The 19,200-nt window shown below is 39.0% G+C and overlaps 1 protein-coding gene across 2 annotated transcripts; it reads left to right on the forward strand.

The window, feature by feature from the left end:
- The first annotated feature begins 1,984 nt into the window (after positions 1 to 1,984).
- Positions 1,985 to 18,574, forward strand: ipcef1 (interaction protein for cytohesin exchange factors 1). 2 transcript variants are annotated; one of them, XM_052098630.1, is made up of 10 exons: positions 1,985 to 2,117; positions 2,238 to 2,412; positions 2,587 to 2,756; positions 3,071 to 3,144; positions 4,560 to 4,631; positions 5,514 to 5,575; positions 5,714 to 5,811; positions 16,384 to 16,555; positions 17,381 to 17,562; positions 17,739 to 18,574. In XM_052098630.1, the coding sequence occupies exons 3-10, from the start codon at positions 2,598 to 2,600 to the stop codon at positions 17,982 to 17,984; spliced, it is 1,065 nt and encodes a 354-aa protein (XP_051954590.1). In that variant the 5' UTR covers positions 1,985 to 2,117; positions 2,238 to 2,412; positions 2,587 to 2,597; the 3' UTR covers positions 17,985 to 18,574. The 2 variants fall into 2 exon arrangements, with proteins under 2 accessions (XP_051954590.1, XP_051954589.1); XM_052098629.1 differs by lacking the exon at positions 2,238 to 2,412 and having other exon boundaries at positions 1,988 to 2,117.
- Positions 18,575 to 19,200: the final 626 nt, after the last annotated feature.

The raw sequence follows: 19,200 nt of genomic DNA on the forward strand, positions 1-19,200 counted from the left end.
CATAAGCTATTGTATGTCAATCATAAACATAATTACTGTAAAATACTGTTCATTTTTATTATTTGTTATGCTTTTATTACATCTGTTAATTTCTCAAAATGCATGAATGAAGTAAGCCTTTCACCAAATTTCTACTAGCCTTAGCTCTGTAACCAGCAGATTGCTATTATAGAGGACTTATTCTGCCTTCACGTGCTATCGGAATTATCATCAATACAAGTTTACAACTCAGAAGTTCCACATAAATGGCCCCTCAATCGTATTTAAGACTAATAAGATAATTTTGATACCAGAGTTTCCAAGATGGGAGGAGTTCTAAACTTTCAACATGGTGGAGGAGAGTACAGTTTCTGTAGTGAAGGATGGGTTTTGTTCATTTTTCTTTATACAGGTAATTGTTAGTGCTTGCCGTTTTGGTCAAATACATTTATGTATATCAGCAACCATTCTATGCATGTTGTAAATTTTTACACTGTTAAAATAGCTTGTATTTGACCAAAATCCCATTATCGTCAGCAAGCTGAGTGATTTGTATAATGGTGTCAAAATAAATGTTCCTTAAAATATGTATGAATGAACCTGGCGTTGTCCATGTTTCACGTTCTTTTCAACAACAATGCACATATTTACGACATATTTGTAATTACCACTTCAGAAGTAGGAAGTTGGATAAAAAATTAAGACTGAGACAGAAACCTTTCCCATTATAAATTGACCCAAAATGTGGAACTTTGAGCAATCTTGAGCATTACATTATTTCTAAGTCTAAAGAACAAAAATGTCCAAAATGTTTATACATGTACTTGTAATGTGCTCTAGAGATCAGTTTTTGTTCCAAGAAGCTAGGACCATCCTGAGCTGAGATACTGAAGTTTCCGTAAACAGCTGTATAACAAAAGTTTGTCATGTACCATGACACAAAGATGGCCATCGTGGTTAAACCAGGTAAAATAAAAATAAAAAACTGGTGATAATGGTAAAGCTACCTGTATACCACTTGAGATGAACTGACCCCCGGGGTAAGGGTTTGACACAGCCACTTCCTAATAGAAAGTACTCTATAAATAATTATTTTGTATATATTTGTTTTATTATAATCTCAATGCCTTGGGTTTAAAGAAATCATGAAATATTCATATAAAATATAAAATTCTTTTCTTTTTCATTGTGGGACCGCAGTTTGAACTAATAGTGTAGAATGGCCCATATATATATTTTTTATGATAGTTTTACCCCATGCATTGAATTTCAGAGGTAATGTCTTTTTTTTTCTTTTATAAGCATACTTTTTGTTTTCCTACCATGTAACAATACAGAAAGTGCTTTCTTTATGTCAAATTACATTCTGAATCACATTTTCTGGTTAATATCTTACTGTGGCTTTGTCTTTCAATCTACGTGAATAAAATAATTTTAAGGAACTTTTTAAAGTCTAATTTTCAGTTCCCAACTTTTTTCAATTGAGGTTAAAATGTATCTGAAGGGACTGTAGCCTTCCAAGGTGTTCACCAATGTTTCATCTTTTAGCTTTTTTTTTTTTTTTTTTGCAGTTCACTTAAAGGTGACAAATGAAATTTTAAAAGTACTAATAGTCTATAGAGCATAAGAACTTCATGTTTAATAATTATACAGGAAAATGGTTGTTTAAAATATTTTTTTGCTATAAAAGTGTAGTGTGTCACAATGTAGGGCACAAATGTCACAGTCATCTCAACTACCTAAATAGTTTTTTTTTGATAATAATAGAAGTTTTATTATAACGTCTGTGGTAATGTGTGTGTGTGTTGAGAGAGAGATAGCATTTTACTGTTGGTGTGTATGTGTACTTGTTCTCTCTTACTGTGCGTGTGTGTGTGTGTGTGTGTGTGTGTGTGTGTGTGTGTGTGTGTGTGTGTGTGTGTGTGTGTGTGTGTGTGTGTGTGTGTGTGTGTGTGTGTGTGTGATGGTAAAGGGAAGTGAAGGCTCTCTTTAGAGGCAGCTGTGTTAATTACACTGTCTGACTGAGCTGTGGGCGCTGATGCCTGTCTTTACTGCTTAATTTACAGCATCTCTCTTGCTTTTCTTTTTCTCATGCCTTCAGTATCCCCTACAAGACTTTGCTGCTGAGAGATTGCAAGGTAAGTGGAAGGATTTGTTCATAATGTAGACAATTATTACCATTTTTGTTATTATTACTGAGTTTGACATATGACAAATTTGTTGAAAGTGTACTATGGTCATGTTTTTTGTTCATACAGTATGACTTTCTTGTGCGGAACACAGCAGGAGCTGTTCGGCAGAATGTTTGGAATATTATGTACTTTCATTGAAACTTTTTGCAATGAATTGTGTCTGAGGCTGACATTTTGCCCAATATCTCCTTTTGTGTCCTGCAGAAGTGAGAAAGTCATACAGGTTTGGAACAACATGAGAGTAAGTAAATGAGGTTTAAAAAAAAAAATTATTATTATTATTATTATTTTGGCTGTATCATGCAGATGTGTCTCCTATTATCTTTTGTTATTCATTATTCAAAGTACAATCGAGAAGAACCAGTGAGAAAAATACTGCTGAGATTTCCCCTTCTTTTACGTGTGTTTGTGATAGGCAATGGTGTGATGAGCCGCAGGAAGGTCTCTGTGAAGGATCTGGGGCAGGGTGACTGTCAGGGCTGGTTGTACAAAAGGAAGGAAAGCAAAGGTCTCTTGGGTTGGAGATGGAAGAAATTCTGGTTCGTGCTGAAGAAATGTTCGCTCTACTGGTACACATCCGACACAGTAAGTTGCGTGGTTTCCTCTGGTAAAATGTGGCTTTGCTGCGGAAAATGCGAATGACTGTTTATGTGTTATTCATGATTGTTTTTTCACAAATGTTGGAAACAAGTATTAACCCTGCTGGGAAAACACTGAAACCAGCAGGGTTTTTAGTCTTGTCTGGTCTGGTCAGGCTGGTCTGTAGGTTGGTTATAGAGGGGTTTTGAGCACTTTTTATTTGGTCAGTCTGAGAGACCAGCTTAATCTTTGGCTGGTTTAAGCTGGTTTACTTTAGCATGGGGGTCTTTTCCAGTGATAAATTCTCTGTTTCCCTTCAGGCAGAGAAAGCCGAAGGCTACATCAACCTGAGAGACTTCACCGTAGACCAGGCTACTGAATGCAGGAAGAAGTTGTAAGTTAATCTTCCTTATTTAGAAAGATTTTGACCATTTGTGGTCCAAGAACCAGATGTTTCACTGCTGACATGTTTACTTCATGTATCTGTGTTATTTCTGTCTTTCTGTAATAACCACATGTTGGATGGTTTGTGGTGTTTGCAAGTATCACTATTACCATTGCACATATCTGGGGTTAGGGATTTGAACATGCAGTAAATACTTTGGTGTGACTTGTCATCCTGCATTGTTCATAAACGGCACACTACAGACAAGATAAGAATGATACCTCAAATTGTGCAGTTTGTTAAGCAGGGCTGTACTGATCACGATGAAAGCGATCAGGCTTATGATTTTCAACCGGAACACAACCACCTATTTTTTTTTAGCAACCACCCATAACACCCTAGCAGTGCCTTAGCAACTTCCTGTAAAAACAATCTAGCACAGCTCTTGCAACCACTCGTAACACCCTAGCAACGACCCAGGACACACTTACAACACCCTAGCAACCACCCAGAAAACCCTAGCAATGCCTTAGCAACCTCCTTGAACACTCTACTGTAGTAGTAATGTTGCAAAGCCCTTGCAACCACACGTAACACACTAGCAACCACCCAGAACACCCTGGCAATGCCATAGAAACCTCCCTGAACACCCTAGAAACCACCCAAAAAATCCTAGCAATACCTTAGCGACCTCTTTGAACACTCTGTTATAGCAACCATCTAGCAAAGCCCTTGTCACCACCTGTAACACCCTTGCAACCACCCAGGACACCCTAGCAATGCCTTAGCAACCTCCCTGAACACCCTACTGCAGCAACCATTGACCTAAACCCTTACAACCACCTGCAACCCCCTAGCAACCATATAGAACACCCTAGCAACCACCCAGAACACCCTAGCAATGCCTTAGCAACCTCCATGAACACACTTCTGGAGCAACTGTCAAGCAATGCCTTACTGTAGCAACCACCCAGAACACCCTAGCAACTTCATTGAAACGTCCTGCCATTGTTGAGTTTTGCTGGGGCAACATTACTTACGTTTTCTTCAGAAATGAAAAAAATCAAGTTAGAGGATTATCATTTCTGTGTTGCATTTTGAACAAGCAGTGTGAATTGTTTGTAAACCCAGTGTTAAGTCAGATTCTTATCTAACTATAACTGTCTTTTCTGTACGTCCCATAGCAGTGTGCTGGCTCTTCTAGCATAAGAAGCCTTCTGTTTTATGTGCGTGGTCGAAACTATAATTTTTCTCACTGACTTCCTTTGCAAAGATGTGCTATAATCGTGCTTTTACTTTGATCACTATGAACGAGTATAATGCTTCCACTACGTCACCCACACACATATAAACGATGATATTGAGCTTTAGAACTGCCTGGGTTGTGTGTATTTTGTTAATTCAATAAAATTGTTTTCCCCTAGTGCGATAAAAGCGAGCCACCTCCACATGGTGACACTCTACTTTGCAGCAGAGAATCTGAAAGACATGAACAAGTGAGTGTGGAAAAACCAACCAACTAATTCTGTCACTGTGGTCATAGATACTCTCTGTCGGTAAAGTCTCATGTTCTGTGAAAAACACTTTTTTTTTGTCTTTTTGCACTTAGCCATATATTTGAAGTGTGATAGGCTTGTGTTTGGTCCAATGTGACATATTTGCATTGCAATGTGGTTGCACTCACCCTGTGGTTTGCTCTTATGCCTAGCCATACTGTCAAAGCTCTCAGCAGCATACCATCCAATGACACATTTTTGATAAGGAAGCCAGTTTTAAAGACCTGTAGAACTGCAAATACTGTGATTCTGTGAGAGAACTTTCTTGGCATGGTATTAGATGTTAATAACTTGTTAACTGATATCTTATTAGAATGAAAGGTATAGAAACAGCTTTCTGAGCTCAAATGTTTCATGAATATATTACAAAGTTTCAAGAATATTTAATTTAAAGGGATACTGTAGACAGCCCCAAAAAATTTACATTTTGTCATCATTTACTCACCTTCATGTCATCTCATACCCATATGACTTTCTTTCTTCTGTGGAACAAAATAGGATATATTTTGAAGAATGATCATGCTGCTCTTATCCATAGAAGGCCAGTTCTTAGTGACTGTGTTTGTCAAGCTCCAAAAATTATCATATGGGTTTGGAACGATATGAGTGTGAGAAAATAATGACAGAATTATCTTTTTTGTTGAACTACTCTTTAGAGGTTTATATAAGAATAGTGAAGTAAACCTATAGGAAACACACTGAGAAGAAACTGAGGGTGTGCTTTTAAACTGTGTGGGCACATGACACATAATGATCCATGATAATAATTCTACAGATCTGATGAGGGTTGCTTTACCATTATTGATGTTGTTTTAAATTTAGATGGCTGACTAAACTCAACAATGCTTCAACTGAACCTGAGCCCACAGACTCAACCAATGGAGGTAAAGATTCACAGCATATATAGTACACATAGAGAAACCCAGTTAACACTCTGCATCTATTTTCAGCTACGTTTCAGCCAAACCTGAAACTTTAAAAGTGCATTTATTCGCATTATGAGACTGTGATTGTGTGTGTAGAGTGCTACAGTGAGGAAAGTGATGATGATGATGATGAAGCAGACAAAGCTGAGATGTGTGCGGAGTACATGGATCAGCTGACCCCCGGCTCTCTTCATGTGAGTAATCTTATCCACAAACAGACCGCTCACTGACCACCCACAGTCTGTTCAACAAATTGACATTTGCATATTACACACAAAACTGGAAAGTGCTTCCTCTATCTAGTAAGCTCTAATCTGATTGGCTGGATTTACACAACTTCTGTGCTTTAAGTGCACATAGTTTTTTTTTTTTATCAGTCCACCTGGAAACAAAGTTGTGTTTACAAGAAATCGGATTGATACAACGAGCACACAATTTGGAATGCCCAATTCCCAATGCGCTTTTAAGTCCTTGTGGTCGCATATTGACTCACCTCAATCTGGGTGGCGGAGGACAAATCCCAGCTGCCTCTGCGTCTGAGCCCGTCAACCCGCACATCTTATCACGTGGCTTGTTGAACTTGTTGCCGCGGAAACATAGTGCATGTGGAGGCTTCACGCAATCCACCGCGGCATCCACGCTTAACTCACCACGTGCCCACTGAGAACGAACCACATTTTAGCAACCTCGAGGAGGTTACCTCATGTAACTCTAACCTCCCTAGCAACCGGGCCAATTTGGTTGCTTAGGAGACCTGGCTGGAGTCACTCGCCTCGCCCTGTATTCGAACTAGCGAACTCCAGGTGTGGTAGCCAGCATCTTTACCGCTGAACTACCCAGGCCCCAGAACGAGCGCTTTTGATGATTAATTATTACTGGATTTGCCAGGTTACTGACATTAACTCTTTTATCGATATTCAGTCTTCTGTTTGAGCAAGTGAACTAAATATCCACGAACAGTACTGTATATTCCGCATTGTTTTCTTCTTTATGAATGTAAAGTAGTCGGGGGGGATCACGTGACGCTTTGTACGTGATGGTCGCAGATTCCTAGAGCTCCTAACATCTAAACTACACATTCTAAATATACCTTTCAACAAAATGAATACAAACAAGAAACCTGTATCCTCACCCACGAAAACTCAGACTGGAAAACGGTTTAAATTCTCAACTCACAACGAAGACATGGCGGATGCCGTTTCGCTGGCATTAACGAAGCAACAAGACACGTTGGAAGAAGTTGTCCGGAACGCAGTGCAGATCGCGATGAAAGATGTGACACAATGCATGTGATCTTTGACTGCGGAGATTCAATCACAAACGGCCATCGTGCACGGACTTATTAATTAAAGTGGATAATGCCCAGCGTGAGACGAGAGACCCAAACAATACATAGTTAGCTGCAGATGTGTCCGATGTGTCAAAGCTCCAAGCAAAGATGGCAGAACTTGAGGATCGAGAAAGATGCATTCACATTCGGATTGTGGGTCTTGCACCGAACAAAGAGGGAAGTGACGCGATACGCTTTCTCCAAGAAATGCTTCCAAAGTGGATCCCCTCACTTTCGAACAGGCCAATAGAGATCGAGCAAGCCCATCGCATCTATGGCCAGCAATGGTCTCCGGAGACGGGCCGCACAATAATTTTTTTTAAAGTGCTGAGATATCAACACTGTCAGGCTATTGTAGATGGGGTCAGAGAGGTGAGCAAGAGGGGACCAATCTTGGATGGTGAGAAACGGTTGAAGTTTTTTGCTGAATAAAGTGCCTACACTTCACAAAAACTGAGAAACTTCACGCATATACGGAAGGAGCTGCAAGCAGTAGGAATCCAGTCCTTTTTGATTTACCAAGCGTGCTACGCACAACACAAGTGTGTTACGCACAAGTCTTCTCTTTGCCACAAGAAGCAGAGGAGTTCAGGCTTCAGATGTCAATCGATATGAGATGGACACGGGACTAACTGATAATTAACTAGCCACCTTTTCCAGTAGGATCTTCGTTGTGCAGGATACTTAAATTATTGTGGATAAACCTACAACAGTTTAAAATGTGGTTTCTTTTCGAGGTTATGCTATTCTAAATTTGTAGCTGCGCTCAGATTTGCTTGCTTGTTCTAGTCATTTGCCGGTTTTGAAAGTATTTAATGCAGAAATGCATATTTAATGTTGAAAGTGTAATCTATGGTTCTATTGTTACTGTTAACTTTTGCTTGTTGATGTTCACACACGGGAAGAAGCGGGTGAGTCTCAGATCAGTGGAACGTGTGATACTGTCACGGTTCTGATATACAAATTGGGGATTAGACAGCGGTCTTAGTGAGGGGGCTGTTTCGTCCTGCCACTTATTTCTTCTTTTGTTAACAACGAAAAACATAATCAAACAAGCTGTGTCTAAAACAATTCTTCACGTGGTCTTTACTATAGTTTAAAGTTATGATCCTTTTGACAATGGTTAATATTCCAGTTATATCAGTTAACATCAGAGGTTTAGACAGTCCAATAAAGAGAACAAAGTTCTTGCATAGTTTGCGCAGACATTGTGTAGATGTGGCTTTAGTCCAAGAATTGCATCTAAAGACAACAGATGTCGCTCGTATACAAAATATATTTTATAACGTGGCCGCTGCGTCCAGTGATGGCACAAAACGAAAGAGTCTTTATACTCATTAAACGAAACCTTCCTCTTGTTATTGAAATGCTCCGTAACGATAAATCGGGTAGATTGAGTTATTTTTGTATCCAAGGCAAGAAATAGATTTTGTCTCCGTCTATGCCCCAGCAGTTCTTGATGCAATGTTTTTTCAGTGGTTAACTAATCAGCTGCTGCTCTTATATCAGTATGCTCTGATTATTGGAGGAGACATGAATGTGCTTGCTGACCTCATGTTTGATAAATCCACTAGTATATTTTCTAAGAGATAACAATTTTAAGACCTTTCTGCAAACATTTAATCTCATAGATATAAGACTATACTTTCTACTCTTCAAGACACATTCTTGAATAGATTACTTCCTATGTTCTCGTGAACTTAGGATATGTTTTGAGAGCATCACAACCCTTCCTGCTGTACTATCTGATCACAAACCTCTGTTGACCAAGTTTACTTACTGTTCACATGAAAGATCTCCCAGATGGCTATTTAAAATATTTATTTTACAAGATACCAGGTTTTTAACTGATTTTAGAAGCAAGTTGAAAGATTTTTTGAATATAAACCTCAATAGTGTGGATAACCACATGATGGTTTGGATGGCTACAAAAGGCTTTATTCGAGATTTTGTTATCTCATTTTCCTCCTATTTAAATAAAATAAGGAAGTCACAAATTGAGGAACTAAAACAAATTTGTCTCTCCCAAGAGATGGTGTTGAAAAATAAATACTCAAGATCTGTTGGAAATGCATTGAAGAGCTCCAGGTCTAAGCTAAATGATCTGCTTTATGCATAGAGTTCGTCAGAATTATTATTATAACGGTCCAAGACTTAGGAAGTTACTGACATTACAACTTAGATGAAGTGAATCTGTAACGTATGACCTTGTCCTGTTTTACTGTTTCCCTTTTGTCTTCCATTTTGATACTTTCGTCACTCCATAGTTTTCACTTTTGAACCTTCTGTACCTCCATAGTCTTGTTAGCCATTGTGTTCATTGTTCATTGTTCTCACCTGTCCTCGTTAGTTTCCCATTGGTTTCTGTTCATCACCTCATCATGTCATTTTGAGTTCTGGTTGTTCATTGGTCCTGTCTTGTATTTATACCCTGCCTGTTTGTTCAGTCCCTGTCGATCGTTGAATGTTAGTAATGTTTGTTGGTATGTTTGTTAAGCCTGCTCTGTGTTTCCTTCCCGAGTTCCCTGCTTATGTTTATTTCCCCATCGTGGGTTTTCCTTTGTGTTTGTTTATTTAATAAAGTTATAAGTATACTGCGTTTGGATCCTCAACCTTCATCTGCCTTCGTTGTCCTCCCGCTATTCGTAACAACAAAAGTGAAAACTATGGAGTGACGAAAGTATCAAAATGGAAGACAAAAGGGAAACAGTAAAACAGGACAAGGTCATACGTTACAGAATCCAGGGCTAATATCGACACCATTCATTATCCTACAAAAGGCCTAGTAACCAATACAAGAGAAATTAATAACACATTTGCAGTTCATTTTAAAGATCTTTATCAGCCAGAGGACAGTACGGACGTGGTTGAGTGTCATACGTTTTTACACATCATAAACTACCGGTCAAATGTTTTGAAACACTCATTCTTTATTATAATTTTATTTTTTTCACATTTTACAATAATAGTAAAGTCATCAAAACTATGCAATAACATAAATGGAACTATGGGAATTATGTTGTGACTAAACAAAATCAAAACGTTATCGTTAAACGTTAACAAAAAAAAATGTTATATTTTAACATCTTCAGAGTAGTCACCCTTTGCCTAGAATTAGCAGACATGTACTCTTGACATTTTCTTAACCAACCTTTTGAGGTATCACCCTGGGATGCTTTTTAAACAGTATTGAAGGAGTTCCCATCTATGTTGGGCACTTATTGGCTGCTTTTCTTTGTTATTTGGTCCAAGTCATCAATTTCAAAACGTTTTTTTTTTTTTATTAAATTATAATTTTATAATTAAATTATTATGGTGGCACAATTATATTTTTGTCTACAAAACTAATTTCAAACATTTAAGCGTATGCCTTCAGCTCGAAAGATTTTTTAAGATCATGAGAAACATTTCAGTCAAGTCAAGTCAAGTGGTTTTTATTGTCGTTTCAACCATATACAGTTTAGTACAGTACACAGCAAAACGAGACAACGTTCCTCCAGGACCATGGTGCTACATAAAAACAACAAAGGACCAACAAAGGACCACATGAGACTACACAACGAAATAAAATACCTATATATATATATATATATATATACCTATATAAAGTGCACGTGCAAACATGTGCAAAAAGTACGGGACAGTACAACAAATTTCTGACAAAGAACAGGACAATAGACACAGTAGTGCAAAAAGATGACAGTTTCTAAAAACGTAAACATAACATACTATAAGATAGTGTTCTATGCACATAGCAGTTATTTAGGTAGCAGACAGTTATAAAGTGACAGTAATTAAAGTGCAACTCAGGACACGTGTGTGTGTGTGTGTGTGTGTGTGTGTGTGTGTGTGTGTGTGTGTGTGTGTGTCAAACTAGTCTCTTGAGTATTGAGGAGTCTGATGGCTTGGGGGAAGAAGCTGTTACACAGTCTGGCCGTGAGGGCCCGAATGCTTCGGTACCTCTTGCCAGACGGCAGGAGGATAAAGAGTTTGTGTGAGGGGTGTGTGGGGTCGTCCACAATGCTGGTTGCTTTGCGGATACAGTGTTTTGTGTAAATGTCTTTGATGGAGGGAAGAGAGACCCCAATGATCTTCTCAGCTGTCCTCACTATCCTCTGTAGGGCTTTGCGGTCCGAAACGGTGCAAGTCCCAAACCAGGCAGTGGTGCAGCTGCTCAGGATGCTCTCAATAGTCCCTCTATAGAATGTAGTGAGGATGGGGGGTGGGAGATGTGCTTTCCTCAGCCTTCGAAGAAAGTAGATACACTGCTGGGCTTTCTTGGTGATAGAGCTGGTGTTGAGGGACCAGGTGAGGTTCTCCACCAGGTGAACACCAAGGAATTTGGTGCTCTTGACGATCTCCACAGAGGAGCCGTTGATGTTCAGCGGAGTGTGTTCACCTTGTGCTCTCCTAAAGTCAATAACCATCTCAAGTGTTTCAAAACGTAGTGTAGATCTACCACAATTAACGCTAAATGAATCTGAGCAAATGAGCCAACCTATAAAACTCGAAGGACTGTATACAGCATTAAAAATGGTAAAGAAGGGGGAAATCACTTGGGCCAGATGGGATCCCACCAGAATTAATCCTAAATTTTGGGACATATTAGGACCAATTATGCACGCTGCAATAAATACAGCAATTCTAAAGAGGAAATTCGAAAAACAAATGAATACGGCTCTAATTTCTTTAATACCAAAAAAAATACAAGGACCATATAAAATACTCAAATTTTAGACAAATTTAATTGATAAATTCAGATTGAAAAATATCCGGCAGGGTTTTAGCTTTCATAATTCAATGGAGGCAAGGCATAGATCTAGTAGTGTCAGAAAGGAATGATAAAATATAATATGCTTAAAGCAGAAGCTTATGCGCCATACCTCCCACCATCACCCCTGGAAAATCATCCTCCTTTCTTATCGCAGCTGCTAATGGTTCCAGGGCAAGACACAACAATAATGGTTAAAGAGGCCAACCCTGCCGGGTGCCCTTATCCAGAGTAAAATAATCTGAAATGTATCCATTTGTTTGTATAGTTGCTATCGGGTGTCTATATAGTAACTTAATCCATCCAATAAATGTACTCCCAAACCCATACATTTACAAAATCTTTTGTAAAAAAGATTGGATGGTAATTCTTACACTCGCTTGGATCATTATCCTTTTTAAGGATCAGACTGATCCGGGCTTGTGTCATGTTTGGCAGAAGATTTCCATTCTTTAATGATTACGTGTAAACTTCTAGTAAAAGTGGAGCCAGTTCTGTAGCATAAGATCTAAAAACTCAGCGGTAAAGCCATCTGGTCCATTAATTACCTCGCTGAGCTCCTCCAAGGTTATATCAGAATCAAGATTGTATTTCTTTGCTTAGTTGTCAATTTAGGGAGTTCTAAAGGTTCCATAAATTTTCTAATATCTTCATCTGTAGACGAAGATGTGAAACTATAGAGATCATAATAGAATTCTTTAAAAGCATTATTAAATCAATGGCCGAGGAAAACATGTCACCACCAGCAGGGAATGGTAGAAAAAGACTCTCTCTGCTTTATATATCTAGCCAAAAGCTTCCCTGCTTTGTCCCCCGACTCAAAGCCCGTCTTGCCCTGAATAGCCAAAACTCCACCTTCTGCGACAATATAGTATTATATCTGCATTTCAATCGAGTCAATTCTCTGATGCCATCAGGCACCATTTGGTTATTCAGCTCTGCCTTTGCACTTTTAATATTCCCTTCCAACTCCACGAGTTCTCGTGCTTTGGAGTTTTTGATGAATGAGGCATAATGTATCATCCGACCCCTAAGAACCGCCTTAAGTGCCTCCCAAGCTATGCCCACAGAGGATACTGAGGACCAGTTGGTCTCCATATAAATATTGATTTCAGCCTTTAACATTTGTTGGAAATCTGAATTTTGCAAAAGAGATACATTAAAGCACCAACTATACGATTTCTTTTTCACTATATGTGGCAACACCTCTAAACACACCAGGGCATGATCTGAGACTAAGGCTCCTCCCAATATTATATCATGAGGCGTGCCAGCGGCTTGCAACATCCCTTCAAGATCTATAAAAAAGCCCTGATCATCAGCATAAGGTGCATAAATATTAGCCAACCTCAACCTTTACCCCTGAATTTCTGCTAAAACAATAATTACTCTTCCTAATTTATCTTTAATCTGTTTGAGACATTTTAATTGTAGATGTTTACTTATCAATGTAATGACTGCCCTGCTCTTGAGCCAGCACTAAGTAAACATGCCCACCCCATATCCTCCCAAATTGTTCAGCTTCCTGCGGAAAGATCACTGTCATATTTCTTTCGTTTAAGAAAATAAATAACCTTCCTTTTTTTATGGGGTGCCCCAACCCATGTTAACTGATATTAACATTTTACATTTTGAAATAATAGAACAAATAGATTATGTGTCAAAAACAAAATTATAAAGACCACATTCCAACATTAGTGCTATAATCAAACCCAGAAATACCCCCAGAAAAGAAAAACATGCGCATTAACCCCGCACACAACAGCGCCAACTGGCATCCATCCCTCTAAACTCAAACAGTCCATGTACGCCTACGAGATTCCCCGTGATAACTTTGCCATCGGATTGCTCAAGTCCGGTGTTTCTACAGATTTTGTGAGACAGAATTACATAACATAAGGAAATCTATAGAATGAACTCTAGCCAATAGGCAGAATAAACACAAAGAACATGTCGATTCATCCACTAACTGTCCCGAAGGTGTGCTCCTCCACAAAACAAACTCCGCTAGCGGAACCAGCACACACACACAAACACACAAAAAAGAAAAAAAGGGTCCGTTCAGTTTCCTTGGATAGTCAAACGAATGCAGTGAGCTGGCTACCATACGAGTGCAGCAGCTGACCTAATCCTTTCGATGTCCTGCAAATAATACTCCTGCCAATAGAAGGCACAAGCACAAGGAATGTGCAGATCTACCCACAGCATTGTCCTGAAGAAGTGTTCCCACACAAAACATACGCCAGCCGCTAGGCGGAACCAGCACAAAAAGCTTCCTCGAACAGTCGGGTGAAGCGATCTTCCGTTGATGTAAGAGTTTCTTGCATCCCTTGAATCGATCATATTTCTCTCTTGTCGAATTTGCAAAGTCTGTGGGAAAAGAAAATATTGTGGGTCTTCCCTTGCTCCTCGCCTCGCGTAACAGGAAATATTTATCGAATGATCTCAGAAATTTGGCCAAAATTGATCGGGGCCTGTCTCCCTCAGCTGATCTCCGAGCCAGAACTCTGTGAGCTCGCTCGATTTCCAGCTTATGGCCTGTTATGTCCAGCAGACTCGGGAAGAGCTCATCCAGAAATTCCACCATATTCTGACCATCTGCTTGCTTAGGAATTCCAACAATTCTGATGTTGTTTTGCCAGTTAGGATTCTCAATGTCTTCCAACTTTTTCCAAACGCGTTCCAATTCTATCTTGGATACTAGTGGATTAGCAGCTAATTCCCTCTCCGATGACTCCAGATAATTATTTTAACCTACTCAGTGAATTTCGACCCCATGGCAGCAACCAATCGACGTATTACATCAAGATGCTCCAAGTCAGCAGCAATCTTCGTCACCATCACGGCATGTTCGACAGTTGACGCTGAATCTCTCCCTGACTACCACCCCTGGAGTCATGAGTTTGAATCCAGGGCATGCTGAGTGACTCCAGCCAGGTCTCCTAAGCAGCCATATTGGCCCGGTTGCTAGGGAGGGTAGAGTCACATGGAGTAATGTCCTTGTGGTTGCTATAATGTGGTTCTCACTCTCGGTGGAGCACGTGGTGAGTTGTGTGTGGATGCCGCGAAGAATAGCGTAAAGCCTCCACATGTGCTATGTCTCTGCGGTAATGCCCTCAACAAGCCACGTGATAAGATGCGTGGATTGACGGTCTCAGACGCAGAGGCATCTGAGATTCGTCCTCCGCCAACTGGATTGAGGCTAGTCACTATGCCACCACAATGACTTGAAGCACATTGGGAACTGGGCATGCAAAATTGGGGAGAAAAGGGGAGAGAAAAAAAAAGAGATGGTATTCAATGACAAATGGGTTGCGTGGATCTTGTTTTGGACACTAAACGGAACAACTTTTACTCAACACGATGTGAAAGGGTCTCTCTACTGAACACTTCATGACTAAACTACACAAATAATGGTGAGTGAAATGTAAACATTTACCAGCCAGTTGCCATATGTATTCACGTTAGTGGCATAGCATGAAGTTTGGTTGCAAATACGTGTGATTTCCTCTCATTGTAGAGGAGGGTTGTGCATTGAGTGAAAGATCAATCATGGGATTTAAGAATCGATATCAATGAAGATCACGATGCATAAGAAAAAAAATATTTTTACCCACCCCTAGATTAGATGTTATTTCCTTTTGAAGCCGCTCATAACAAGCAAAGTGTAAACTCTCTTGTTTTAGTACAGCGGTTAATTGACAGTAGGGGTGTACTTAACCAATGCTGCCTGGGATGCATTCAGAATGGATTAACATTTACTCAAATGCTATGTTGTCACATGCTTTTTGACTTCCTCCATATGTGTTTTTTGTGACCCCGATCACAAAATGTTCTGCACATCGTTTACACGTGTGTAAAAATCTGAGGTACAGAAATAAATTATACCTCAAATTGTGTGGCTTATTCAGGAGGGGAGTGCTATTATTTGTTTTAAGGGACAAAAACTTTTATGTTTACACACCTCTCGTTTAGCCCTTGCGTAAACCAAGGGCTCCATTCTGCATGCGCGCACACACACACACACACACACACGTTCCTGTCTGTGCTCAATTCGTACTTCCATTCTAAAGCTTGTTCATATTTTATCTTTTTAGGAGTGTAGAAGTCTTTTGTTTATATACTGTAAAAACATGCAGGTTTCCTTTTAGAATTGTAAAATGTAAAAATCTTTTGAAATTAACATGCTGTTTTAATGTGCTTTGTAAATGCCACTTAAGAATCAATGCATTACTTTTCTTTGTCACATACGTGCATATAAATAGTTTATTTTGATTGACTTAAGCTATTTTTAAAGCTGAAGTGTGTCATTTCTTTGCCACTAGCATCACCAAACAAAATTGCAAACATAATCACTGTTTTAAATATTTTTTACAAATCAAACCCCCTACTATTGGTCGAACAGTCCCAACTAACTCACGCCAATGGTTGTGCAAATGTTGCTGTGTTGGGCTTGGTGGGCTGCTCAAACAACCAGAGCAATATTTTTATAGCATCATATTATTACACTTTTAGGTGAAATCAACCTACAAAACGTTTCATTTTAGTTAACAACATATTAAGGTGGGAGAAAAAAATTGCTCCCTTCAAAACAATTATGATATCAATTTTGTATTTAATGGTCTTATTCCAGAGTATATTGAAATGTATTTGTGTGTGTCTCAGGGTTGTCTCCCGCCTCCCCACTCATCTTCGTCTCCGTGTCAGGATATGTTCCCGCTAGTGTCTGCGGTACATAAGCACACAGAGACTCAGAGTGCAGACAGCGAGTCATGGCTGGAGCTCAGCTCAGAGGAAGACCCCATCCTCAGAATACAGGAATTCAAAGGAGATGACCGTGAGTGACCGCTAACATAAGAAGTTTTATCCCTATGAGTGCTCTTAACAGCACAAATATATAAGAACCAATTTTAATACAAGGCAAACATTTTCTCTGTAGTGTATACATATAGTTCAGGGCTCAGCATTAGAGTTTCGGGCCAGTTGGTGGAACTGTCACTTGTCTTATACGCGTTATGTTCATTGATCAAATACATGTTTTTATGCCTTGCCAACATTTGGTTTTCTGACATGCATTGAACATTGCTGTATATTGTGCTTATTTAAATGTCACCAAGATCACACTATCTAGCTAGCTAACAAAGCTAGATTATATTAGTTTTGGATGCATCAGTTAGAATGGGTACAAAATTATAACCAAATCACCATATTTCATCACTTTCCAGTAAAAATTTGATTATGAATTTAAAGCTGTTATGGAGTTACATTTATAGTGGCATCATTTTCAGCTACTATTAAAAATGTTAAACCTAATAGTTATTTGTTGTTACTTTCTCCTCTGTATGGAAAACATTTGTTTAATGCTGAATATAAATAGATTTTTGGGCATAAAAACATGTTGCTAAAAAAGAACTGTATCATTCTTTGTGGTGGGGACAGTAAAAATATTGTCAGGGTATGTAAAAATCTGAACTGGGCCAGCTGATTAATACAATTATGGAAATATCTAATTTTTATCATTCTGCTGGGCTCTGCTTTTTGGAGTGCAATCTCTTAAAAAAATGTAATCAACTTGAAAAGTTATGTTATTCATTTGTCAAACAATGTGGAAATCCTATAAAATAGTTGGTTTGTGAAGACTTTTTTTATATTGTTTCAACAGGTCCTCCATCTGATGAGATGGAGATGCTGTATCTTCACCTCAAGCAGGTGAGTTTATCTCCCATAGGCGCTCTGCAGCCAACCACCAAACGCGACTTCAGATCCTCCTTCATCAGACGCTGTAAAGATGAGAGCATTAATGACAAGCTGCACCTCATCCGAACTCTCAACAGCACTCTAAAAGTGAGATTAAACCCATTTATAAGTTGAAAAGAATTCTGAAGACATTTTTCAGAGGCAGACACTAGATGGCAGTATTGATACCACAAAAACAATTCAGTTGAAGGCAGCTTCACTTTAAATTTGTAACACTTTGAATGTTAGAATTGTGCTTAACTTCTCTGTGTGTGTTAATATAGGCTAAAGAAGCTGACCTGCAGGTCATAGAGCAAGTTTTGAGAGAACCCTCTCTGAACGCTTCCAAATACAGACAGTGGCGAGATGCTAATGCCATCATACTGCAGGAGATCGGTGAGAAACACAAGACCACAATGAATCCACAGGTCCAGAAACCTCTGGTTCAGACTCAACCCCAGCACCAGTCTCTTTTTGACCCAAATGCCGCATTCGCTGCCATCCCCATTTACACAGAGACCAGCCTGTGAACGTGAGGCTGATTGCCGAGGGGGGTGTGAAGTTAGCCAAAGGCCTGAAAAACACTTGACAGGAATGCAAACAGGAGCATGAAACGTCAAGAGCTGGTTTTCTGGCCACATAAAGCTTCACTGCCTCAGAAACACTTCACAAAGATAATTGTACACAGATGTGTTACGTTTGGTCTATGAATTGATCGCTGTGGATTGAGATTGGTACTAGGTGTTTTATTGTATGAATTTTACATTTCACCAAATTGTGGATTTTAAATAGGACAAATACTTTTATGGTTACACACCTCTCGTTTAGCCCTTGCGTTAACCAAGGGCTCCATTTTGCACACACATTCGCATCTGTGCTCTATTCGTACTTCCATTCTAAAGCTTTTTCATATTTTATCTTTTTAGGAGTGTAGAAGTGTTTTGTTTATATACTGTAAAAACAAGCAGGTTTCTTTTAGATGTACATATTTTAGCATTTTACTACTGAAAAAGTCTTTAGTGTTGTACAATATTGTATACGTATTTGATTTAACTGTGTAGATATTTACTTGATATGTTTTTTAATAAGTCATGTTGAAGGTGTGCAAAAGGAAATAAAAAATGGCTTAATAAACAATTTCTTTCAAAAACTTGTTAAAAGCCATATTTGTCTACTTATTTGTATTTGAATAATAGTGAGAGTGCAATGTATAAAAGTGGCCCTAAAAGCATTGTGACACTTTCTCTTGATGGAACATGTTCGTACTTCATGTGATAAACTAAACACTGAGGTTACTCTGCTAGGAGGACACCATTGTGAAACTGAGGGCAACTGACTTCATACATCCACAAAAAATTCCCCTTGACAGTGACACCTGTTGCTTTAAAGTTATTGGAGAAATTGCTCCGAAATGCGAAGGTAGTTCTGAAAAAATCTCTAACATTGTTTCTTTACAGATTTAGATGTCTGTGAGAAAACCTAAAAGAAAAAAAAAAGAAGAAAAATAGAGATGATTGAGAGAAGCTTGACATTGATTGACTCAATAAGAAATTGACTGGGCTGCTAAATCTGAGGCAACTTAGAAAAACAAGTTAACATCTATGACTAAAACAAACACAAGTCTTTCAATCCATAACCCAAGAATAGAGCTGCAGTCCTCTATCATGCCATCTGTGAGGGACGAGTGAGTGAATGAAGGTTTATACAAAACTCCTCTAGCAGGGCGCTTGAGAAAAATCCAACACA

Source organism: Xyrauchen texanus, chromosome 30 (assembly GCF_025860055.1).
Source record: "Xyrauchen texanus isolate HMW12.3.18 chromosome 30, RBS_HiC_50CHRs, whole genome shotgun sequence".
NCBI classification, from domain to species: Eukaryota; Metazoa; Chordata; class Actinopteri; order Cypriniformes; family Catostomidae; genus Xyrauchen; species Xyrauchen texanus.

What these genes read in the sequence shown, in the direction of transcription:
- ipcef1 (XM_052098630.1), top strand. Translation starts at nt 2,598, where the DNA reads ATGAGCCGCAGGAAGGTCTCTGTGAAGGATCTGGGGCAGGGTGACTGT. An exon ending in CACAGACTCAACCAATGGAG is followed by an intron (nt 5,576 to 5,713) that starts GTAAAGATTCAC and finishes TTGTGTGTGTAG; the next exon opens with AGTGCTACAGTGAGGAAAGT. An exon ending in GGAATTCAAAGGAGATGACC is followed by an intron (nt 16,556 to 17,380) that starts GTGAGTGACCGC and finishes TTGTTTCAACAG; the next exon opens with GTCCTCCATCTGATGAGATG.